This window comes from Pyxicephalus adspersus, chromosome 8, assembly GCF_032062135.1.
Source record: "Pyxicephalus adspersus chromosome 8, UCB_Pads_2.0, whole genome shotgun sequence".
In the NCBI taxonomy this organism is placed as follows: domain Eukaryota; kingdom Metazoa; phylum Chordata; class Amphibia; order Anura; family Pyxicephalidae; genus Pyxicephalus; species Pyxicephalus adspersus.
Genome location: NC_092865.1, coordinates 261615 through 271450, shown reverse-complemented (window position 1 = coordinate 271450; position 9836 = coordinate 261615). Strand labels below are relative to the sequence as shown.

Below are 9836 nucleotides of genomic sequence, written 5' to 3'. Positions count from 1 at the left end.
AGTGCCCATCCCTGTGAACCCCTCCCCCCTTCTGTGCCAGTTACCCTCTCTAACCTTTGTGACTACAATAGGAGACTTACGGCAGTTCTGCATGAGCATGGCCAGGGTCTTCCCCCCGGGGGCTGCACACAGATCCAGGACTCGGTGATCCGGTTGGACATTCAGAGCCAGAACAGGAAGGAGCGATGCCGCGTCCATCAGGTAATATTCCAGGAGCCCCAATGCATCCGCCCTGCATAGACAACATGAGAGACAGGAAGACACGGCCCAGGGTGGTCACATGACACCAATAGAGCAATCACAGTGGCTGCAGAGCGGATCTGGCACCAATCACAGACAGTCCTTCCTGCAGAGTGTCCTGGCTGGCTGATCTCTATGACAACAACTTACCTGGGTGCAGGGAAGCGGCTGAGGTCTCCTCGGGGGAAGGTATAACAGGAGAGCTGGGCACCGGGCGGCCATTCCTTTCTCAGGCAGTCGGCGCTGTGTAAGGCGCTCAGATTCACCATTATGGCCTCCGTCCTGGAGAACGCATTCACCAAGGCGCCGTATTTCTGTTCTGAGAGCAGCGCCAGGCGCATGGACCCCCAAACATCACCAAACTGAAGGGAATAATTGGAGTCGAAGTATTGGAGGGCCAAATGGGGTCCGGAGACAGCAGGGAGGGTGGAGGCCTGGCACAGAGAGAATAGGGGGTCAGTATGGGGGAGGGGGACAACTCATCACCCCAATATCACACAGACTCTGGAATGTGGCCCCTCCCGGGCCCTCACCCATTTCTTCTTCGGTCGGTGCTCCCGGCGGGCGGTAAAGATCGGACACCGAATTCTTCTCACCAATATCCTCTCCGCCATGGAGGCCGCCATCTTTCTCCCTCAAGTCCCGCCCACGCCCCGCCTCACGTTTATTCCACGTACCGCCTTCTCCCCGCCCATCACGGCGCAAACCACGCCCACCTGCGTGGGCAGTCAGTCGGTGTGCTGTGCTGTGTCGGCAGTCAGTCGGTGATCCCAATACAAATCTTCCCGTGTGAAGTACGGGAGGGCTGCAATGTCCCTACAGTCCCCCCCCCATTATGTGTGATTGGTCCACACTATTACATCATATACATTGCTGCAGTATGACTCCGACATCGCAGACTTCACTGCGCTGGAAATGATTGGGCGGATCAGATGACCTGGCAGCCCAATCAGTACGGGCAGGAGGCGGGGCCAACAGTATGCAGAGTAGGATTGGCGGTGGGTGTGGTTACAGCCGGGGCGTGGTTATATATTTCCCCACGTGCTCGCTGTAGTGACCTTGGAGGTGGATCGGCGTTCTAACAAATAAATCTAGCAGGGGGCGTTACCAATGGGCGTGTACAAGGGGGCGTGTACCAATGGATGTGTACGATGACGTCATCATCAGGAAAGTGTCACAGCTGTGTGTATGAATGCTGCATGTCATGTTCTGCAGCCTTACATCTCTCCGAGTATAAACCTCCATATCTCCTAAACAGTACGTCCTACTGACCTGAGATTCTCAGGGTACACAGGGGACCCTAATTGCTAGCAGTACCCTGAATTTCATCACCACCATTAACAACTTTCAAAATATGGGGGTCATAGTGTGTCTAGAAGCCCGAAAATAAACATAAAATTATGGGCCCCGAGGCCACCCACATAGCAAGGAGGTGCGAACCCTAAATTTATACCGACCTGTCACAAAACTAGAAATGTCATACTACACTACGGTCCCCTTCCCTACTTTGAACCCCAATTTCTCTGGAACAGAGAGATGTACAAAACCAAAAATGTTGGTGGAAGTGGGGGACACTTGTGATAAACACCCCCTAAAATTTCATTGTTATGCCATTGTCAGAACATAAAGAGATGTCCCCCACTTGTAGCGCTAATTTTGTTCACCTGTACCCCCCTATTCCTGAGAAATTGGGGTTCAGGTGCTAGAAGCCTCTAGCTTTGGGTAAGAGGGTAGATTTTTTTGGTGGGCAGAGTTCTTTATGTTCTGGCGATGGCCTAACGATGAAATGTGGGGGGGTGTTAGTCACAGGTGTCCCCCACTTGCAGCTATAAATTTGTTCACCTGCACCGCACCGTTCCTGGGAAATTGGGGTTGAAAGTAGGGAAGGGGACAGGCTAGTGTATGACATTTCTAGTTTGTGATAAATTTGGGGTTCACACTTCCTTGCTATGTAAGTGGCCCCAGGGGTCCATAATTTGTATGTTTAATTTTGGCTTCTACACACATTTACTTTAAAAACAGCAACGCTGATGTTCAATTGTCACTAGTTTTTATTCATATGATCCCTAAATTTTGAATGTTAATAAAGGTGGAGATGAAATTCAGGGTACTGCTAGCTATTAGGGTCCCCTGTGTACCCTGAGAATCTCAGGTCAGTAGGACGTACTGTTTAGGAGATATGGAGGTTTATACTCGGAGAGATGTAAGGCTGCAGAACATGACATGCAGCATTCATACACACAGCTGTGACACTTTCCTGATGACGCCATTGGTACACGCCCCCCCTTGTACACACCCACTGGTACACGCCCCCTTTGTGGACACCCATTGGTACACGCCCCCTTTGTGGACACCCATTGGTACACTGCACCTCCTGGATTTATTGGTGTTCCCTCTTGAGCCTCTACCTGCAGGTGAGAGGCTGGTGATCCCGATCAATGCATGAACAAAGACGGGGCCCATCCTTCTGAAGGAGAAAAACTGCAGGCACCTATAGGGGGAGTCATGTGATCACTCCTGAGGGAGGGGAATGCCTAATATATATATATAAATATATATATATATGTTATATATGTGTGTGTGATCGGATTGGCTAGATTCCCAGCCAGGTTTTGTGATTCTAGGGTATTCCCCTCCTCAGTGACCCCACAACAGCAGAGCCACAAACAGGTGGGGTGTTTAACCCTTTCCATCCCCCACTGCGGTATTATTGCCCCACTGAAGACATTGCTGTTACCTTCTGTCCGTGTCACCCTCACAGGAAATGAGAAGAAATCTATGGCCCTGGGACACTGAAAGCAATAAAGTTTTCCCTGCTGTGTCCTCTATGAGGGCTAGAATCAGGATTTATACAAAGAGGAACTACCATGCCCAGCATGCCCCAATCGGGAGGAAGTAGCAAGCATTGGCCAAAGAAACTATTGCTTGGGTAATGGAATATGCTGGGACTTGTAGTACCTGCCTTGGAATTGGTCACATGACAACCATGCCGAACAATCTGCTGTGTGGGCCGAAGCAGGAATTTAGAAGACAGTACAGTGATTGGGCCCCCCACACCCTGGAGGAGAGAACCGGCCAGGCCAGCGACTCTCCGTACAGGGAGACCCCGAACTTCCATTATCACAAATCTGACTCCGCCCACCACCATACACAGGTACAGAAATGACACACAGGATACACCAATCACAGCACATGTTTATTGATGAGAGGCGGAGCCATCTCAGAACTGTACAGTCAATGTTCACCAATCACAGTCCCGAGTCCTTGCCATGGTCAGGCGAAACCCGGACAGCACAATCCATGGGATGAGTGGGAGGAGCCTGAGAGCAATTGGAGCAGTCACATGACCGACCGTGCGACACCTACTTCAGGTTGTTAAAAAGTTTGTGAGCGACCTGCAGACACAGAAGAGAAAAATGAGTGATGGACATAACTCCGCCCCCAATAATTCAGGGTGACCCTCAGTCACACAGTGACCCCTGGGTATTCCCCCTCCCTAGTGACCCCCATACTCACACAGTGACCCCTGGGTATTCGCCCTCCCCCCAGGTGACCGCCATACTAACAGTGACCCCTGGGTATTCCCCCTCCCCCCCACTGACCCCCATACTAACAGTGACCCCTGGGTATTCCCCCTCCTCCCCAGGGCCCCCCAGGTATTCCCCTTCCCCCCCCGGTGACCCCCATACTCACACAGTGACCCCTGGGTATTTCCCCTCCTCCCCAGGGCCCCCCAGGTATTCCCCTTCCCCCCCCGGTGACCCCCATACTCACACAGTGGTCTCTGGCATGCAGGAAGTCGAATAATTCCTCCACACATTGCTCCTCGGTCTGGGATCGGGAGTTGACCCGGGTCTCACACAGCTCCAGCTTTTCCCGCGCCCGGACACATTTCTCGGACTGCTCGCAGTGTTCTCTGACCACGTTCAGTGGGTCCTGTGGGGGGAGGGGGCATTGTGGTCACTACAGAGGTGGATGTGAGCTTAAGGGGACACAGGGCCAAACCATTGACACCAACATAGGGATAAGGGCGGGGCTTCATATTGGATGGGCGGGGTTTGGTCTATTGCACCATCTGGCTGAACACTAGAGGGCGTCACTGTCAGCTTCCTATATGAGCACTCCATGTCCCATAATGCCACTGTGTATGGGGGGAGGGGCACGGAGTCACTGGCCACAGGAGGAAGACTTATTTTACTTCAGTGGGGGCCAATGAGTACTTTAGAAGGAGCGGGATATCCAGGAGAAATATTAACCAATGACAAGATGGAGATCTGGTTGTCATGGTCACCAGCATTCTAAGCATTTATCACACTCATTGGAAGCCTCTGTAACCAATAGGTACAGGCTCCACCCCCCAGTGGTGACATCAGAGTCTTTGGGTGCAGATATCATTTGGACTATATTGGGGCCCCTGTAGGGTAAGGGCCCCCTATTGGACTATATTGGGGCCCCTGTAGGGTAAGGGCCCCCTATTGGACTATATTGGGAACATATTTGTCTAAATTGGGGCCCCTGTAGGGTAAGGGACCCCTATTGACTATACCAGGGACCCTGTAGGGTAGGGGCCCCCTATGGGTCTATATTGGGGTTCCTGTAGGTCCCCCTTATTGACTATATTATTATTATTATTACAGCACAGTATTTATATAGCGCCATCATATTACGCAGCGCTGTACAAAGTCCATAGTCATGTCCCCCAAAGCTCACAATCTAATATCCCTATCATAGTCACATGTCATTATCACAGTCTAAGGACAATTGTTGGGGAGAAGCCAATGAACCTAACTCCATGTTTTTGGAATGTGGGAGGAAACCGGAGTACCCGGAGGAAACCCACACAGACACCGGCAGAAGCTACAAACTCCATGCAGACAGAGTCCTGGCCGAGGACCCAGCGCTGCAAGGGCCGGAGTACTAACCCCTGAGCCACCGTGCTGCCCTTTATTGGGGCCCCTGTAGGGTAACCAGCCCCTGTTGGTCTATATTGGGCCCCTGTAAGGTAAGGGCCTCCTATTGGTCTATACTAGGGCACCTGTAGGGTAAGGGCCCACTACTGGACTATATTGGGGCCCCTGCACCACCAAGGACTGGCTAGCTGGTCAGGTGATTTGTATTCCCGATGTGTATTGGTGTCCCCATCCCAGTCAGGCAGCGCAGTGAAGCCGGAGGACCGGCCTGTCTCACCTGCTCCTCCTCGGGCTCTCCGGCCAAAACTTTCTGCATCTCCAGCACCATCTTCAGCCGCCGATGTCTGGAAGGACGAGAGGGGTCAGCGCACGGAAATGACGTCAACCCGCCGGAAATACCCACTCGTCATATTCCCGATGAAAGTCCCGCCCACATGTCATCTTCCCGAGCATGCCCCGCCCACATGTCATATTCCTGTTTTATGAGATAATCCTACCTTCAGAATGCATACTACCATCTGATTTCGAAGGTAGGATTATCTGATAGGGGCGGAGCCTAGAGTTGTAAGGTGGATATTATTGGTTCTACTAATGAAGGGGGCGGGTACTATAGCTGTAAGGGGTAGATCATTGGCTCTATCTGTGTAGGGGGCGGGGCCAGTCTCTAGTGGGCGGTGCAGAGGCCGGCTTATTATGTTCGGGCTCCTCCCAGTCCAGCGGTCACTCGTCTCTTAAAATTGCGTTGCAGCGGTTTGATGGTCATGGCTTGGCGGACGATGCCGGAGGACCCCCGGCCAGTGCTGGCGGTGTTTGTCGGTGGTGCCGGCTGTGCTGTAGCATTAATAATCCGCTGGCTGAGGAAAAAGAGAATCCGAGAGAAGATAGAGAAGACCCGGCGGGGGAGGGAACGAGCTCTGCTCAGGATGGAGGCATCGGCCGACCGGCTCGCCCGACAGGTTGTCCCCATGAAAAAATTATTAGTGTGTGCAGGCTCTTGTAGTATCATTGCCTCACCGATAGGGGACCAGGTGGGAGGGGCCAAGAGGTACCAGTCACCTTATGACCCTTTCCCCAATCATATTCCCCATAACCCCAGGTTACCCCATAGTACAGCGACCCCCCCCCCCACAAATGTCTGTAAGTTAGGTGAGCAGGGGGTGCCCCCCATATTCTGCCCCCTGGTGCCCCCCCATAACTCCCCCCTGGTGCCTCCCCCCTGTATTCTGCCCCTGGGGCCCACAGTTGGAAGGGGCCGGGAAGAACTCCTCTGTATCTGCAGAGTACAGGAAGTGGGTTGTGCACCGGATAATGTTGGCCCCTCATTGTGCCCCACAGCACCCAGTGGATGACCCGGCCGCCATCTTGGATTTGCCTCTGGCGGAGTTATTGGAGAAGCTGCAGTCGGGGGAGGTGACACCAGAGATGGTTCTGTCCACCTACATGGGGCAGGTAAGTGAGGAGCTCCAAGAGGGGGGGGGGGTCATCCTCATACCCCAACCCCCCCATGTGCTATAATGATTTTTAATGTTCCCTAGGCTCTAGAGGTGACCCGCCAGGTGAACTGCATCACCGATTACCTTCCGGAGTGTGAGGCCCAGCTGGTGCAGCTGCAGAATGAGACTGTCCGAGGCCCTCTGTATGGGGTCCCCATCAGTCTGAAGGACAATTATGACTACAAGGTAACAGGCTCCTGCCCCTGCACTTCACAGGCTCCTCCCCCTCTTCCCCCTGCACGGTGCAGGCTCCTCCCCCTCTTCCCCCTGCATGGTGCAGGCTCCTCCCCCACCTCTCTGCATTGTGCAGGCTCCTCCCCTCCTGCCCCTGCAGGGTGCAGGCTCCTCCCCTCCTGCCCCTGCAGGGTACAGGCTCCTCCCCCTCCTGCCCCTGCAGGGTGCAGGCTCCTCCCCCTCCTGCCCCTGCACAGCGTAGGCTCCTCCCCCTCCTGCCCCTGCACAGCGCAGGCTCCTCCCCATCCCTTCCCCCCACTTCCTGCTCTGGGGACAATTCTTTTGCATTTCCTGTTACTTCTGTACCGGTGACACCAGAGGATACATTTCCACATGGGGACACAATAATACCCTGAGAGGGGGGGAGGGGGGTTCCTCGCTGCTCCACCTAAATCTAGAACAAGTTGAGTCTGTGGCAGTGATTGGAGGATTCGGGTTGGAGGGGAGTGGGGGTCATGTGATCTCCAATAATCGGACCCGAAGGAGAGGCCATCTCTGATTATCTGCAGATATGCAGCGCACTTTGTTCAGGGTTGTGGGACCATAAAACCAGCGAGGTGACTGCGCCTGTCAGTGCCACCTGGCACACCATGACTCTCATTATTCTCTCTGTTATTTGCTGCCATGTGACCTCTCTGCTCCCTCCCCCCACTTGTTGGGTCCCTGATTCTGTTCTCGTTCGGCAGGGACATGACACCACGCTGGGGCTGAAGAAGAACCTGGATCAGCCGGCGGGGGATGACGCCATCATAGTGCAGGTGCTGAAGAAACAAGGAGCCGTCCCCTTTGTGAAGACCAATGTGCCGCAGTCTATGCTGAAGTAAGGGGCGGAGCCAGAGATGTCCACCAATCATAGCATACGATCTACTGGGTGACCCTGGCAGAGCTGGTCTGTAATGGGGTCCAACCCCCCAACACTACTTACCCCATACACAGAACCCCCTTCTAATTGGCCACGCCCCATCCTTGCTATAGGACGGTTTGTCTTTCCTCTGCTGTCATTGGCCAGAGATGATGATGATGTAATACACTAATAACGGGGATTTCCTCTCTCCACAGCTATGACTGCAGCAACCCTATATTTGGGCAAACTCTGAATCCTCTCAACTACAAGAAGACCCCCGGGGGCTCCTCAGGAGGAGAAGGGGCCCTAATTGCAGGCAGAGGATCCATCCTGGGCTTTGGCTCTGATATTGGAGGGAGTATTCGCTTTCCCAGCGCTTTCTGCGGTGTTTGTGGCTTCAAACCGACTGGAAATAGAATCAGGTGCCAATACCCCGTACACTGTGCTATACATTCTGTATAGGGCCCCCCCATATACACCCCGTACACTGTGCTATACATTCTGTATAGGGCCCCCCATATACACCCCGTACACTGTGCTATACATTCTGTATAGGGCCCCCCCATATACACCCCGTACACTGTGCTACACATTCTGTATAGGGCCCCCCCATATACACCCCATACACTGTGCTATACATTACATACATTCTGTATAGGGCCCCCCCATATACACCCCGTACACTGTGCTATACATTTACACTGTGCTATACATTACATACATTCTGATGGATGTCTTTGTTTTGCAGTAAAGTCGGGGTGCAGTCCAGCTCCCCTGGGCAGAGAGCAGGTGAGAGATGATAAAGTGCACCCCCTGCAGGTTGTCTGCAGATTACACCTCTTCTCATGTTTGGATTCTTTGCTACTTCTGATTGGTTGAATCCTTGCAGTTACGGCAATGGTGGGCCCCATAGCGCGGGATGTAGAGAGTCTGGTGATTGCCATGAGGGCCCTGCTGTGTGATGAGATGTTTCAGCTGGACCCCACCGTCCCTCCCATCCCATTCAATGAGAAGGTAGAGCATTATGAAAAATAATTCTACCATGGGCCCCGTGTGATGTGTTAGGGCCACAGTCTATCCATGAGTATCGGCACCATGTCTGATGGGAATCTTTCATCTTGCAGGTCTTCTCGGGGACAGGGCCTCTTCGTATTGGATATTACGAGACTGATGACTCCACAATGGCGACCCCATCCATGAGACGGGCCGTGGTGCAGACAAAGCAACTGCTGGAGAGAGCTGGCCATCAGGTCCGTCCAGTCACATGGGGGGATGTGGGGAATTTTGTGACCAATGGTAATCCTGGGTTTTCTGTGTGTAGGGGGTGGGGATCCCTCGTGGACATGTGACATGTTTGGACCACGCCATCGTCTCCAACCAGAAATCCCCCCCATGTAATATTGTCATGTAGTCACCCCGGGGTTCTCCTCTCACAGCCAATTATAATTAAGAGGAACTCTGCTGACCAGTGGCGGCTGTGAGGGGGAGGGGAATGCAGCTTCCTGCCACATAACTCCGCCCATTTACTGAGAAAATTCCCAATGATGGCGGTGCGCTGGGCTGGGGGTCATCCCATTTGCTGAGCTGTGTCATGTGATACGAGGGGATACCTGGCCACATTCTAACAGAACTTGTGTTGCAGCTCGTGTCGTTCACCCCTCCAGCTGTGGAAAAAGCTTTGTTTGACCTGGTGATGAAAGGGTTACTGGCCGATGGAGGCTCCACCTTCCTGGATAACTTGTAAGTGACGGAGGGGTGACGTCATCGCTGTGCGTGTGGCCGAGGGGTGACGTCATCGCTGTGCGTGTGGCCGAGGGGTGGCGTCATCGCTGTGCGTGTGCCCGAGGGGTGGCGTCATTGCTGTGCGCGTGGCCGAGGGGTGACGTCATCGCTGTGCGTGTGGCCGAGGGGTGACGTCATCGCTGTGCGTGTGGCCGAGGGGTGTCGTCATCGCTGTGCGTGTGCCCGAGGGGTGACGTCATCGGTGTGCGTGTGGCCGAGGGGTGACGTCATCGCTGTGCGTGTGGCCGAGGGGTGACGTAATTGCTGAGTGATGTCATCGCTGTGCGTGTGGCCGAGGGGTGGCGTCATCGCTGTGCGTGTGGCCGAGGGGTG

At 53.8% G+C, this 9836-nt stretch overlaps 3 protein-coding genes across 4 annotated transcripts in view; 1 reads left to right on the top strand and 2 right to left on the bottom strand.

Annotated features, from left to right (window-relative positions):
• Positions 1 to 1154, bottom strand: part of NSUN4 (NOP2/Sun RNA methyltransferase 4) — a 3632-nt gene extending 2478 nt beyond the window's left edge. Inside the window, exons 1-3 of one of the 2 annotated variants that reach the window (XM_072419263.1) lie at positions 774 to 1154; positions 391 to 674; positions 81 to 232 (exon numbers count right to left, since the gene is read on the bottom strand). In XM_072419263.1, coding sequence (XP_072275364.1) covers positions 81 to 232; positions 391 to 674; positions 774 to 866 — 529 coding nt within the window. In that variant the 5' untranslated portion in view covers positions 867 to 1154. The remainder of the gene's footprint in view (positions 1 to 80; positions 233 to 390; positions 675 to 773) is intronic. The other variant, XM_072419262.1, reaches the window with a different exon arrangement.
• Positions 1155 to 3423: 2269 nt separating this feature from the next.
• Positions 3424 to 5493, bottom strand: UQCRH (ubiquinol-cytochrome c reductase hinge protein). Its single transcript, XM_072419261.1, has 3 exons — positions 5407 to 5493; positions 4015 to 4176; positions 3424 to 3635 (listed from the first exon to the last, which is right to left on the bottom strand). The coding sequence occupies exons 1-3, from the start codon at positions 5476 to 5478 to the stop codon at positions 3603 to 3605; spliced, it is 267 nt and encodes an 88-aa protein (XP_072275362.1). The 5' UTR covers positions 5479 to 5493; the 3' UTR covers positions 3424 to 3602.
• A 354-nt stretch (positions 5494 to 5847) lies between these two features.
• Positions 5848 to 9836, top strand: part of LOC140336274 (fatty-acid amide hydrolase 1-like) — a 7778-nt gene continuing 3789 nt past the window's right edge. Inside the window, exons 1-9 of the mRNA XM_072419260.1 lie at positions 5848 to 6106; positions 6486 to 6599; positions 6686 to 6829; positions 7564 to 7697; positions 7937 to 8143; positions 8470 to 8510; positions 8611 to 8735; positions 8846 to 8971; positions 9364 to 9461. Of these exons, the coding sequence (XP_072275361.1) occupies positions 5906 to 6106; positions 6486 to 6599; positions 6686 to 6829; positions 7564 to 7697; positions 7937 to 8143; positions 8470 to 8510; positions 8611 to 8735; positions 8846 to 8971; positions 9364 to 9461 (1190 nt within the window). The 5' untranslated portion in view covers positions 5848 to 5905. The remainder of the gene's footprint in view (positions 6107 to 6485; positions 6600 to 6685; positions 6830 to 7563; positions 7698 to 7936; positions 8144 to 8469; positions 8511 to 8610; positions 8736 to 8845; positions 8972 to 9363; positions 9462 to 9836) is intronic.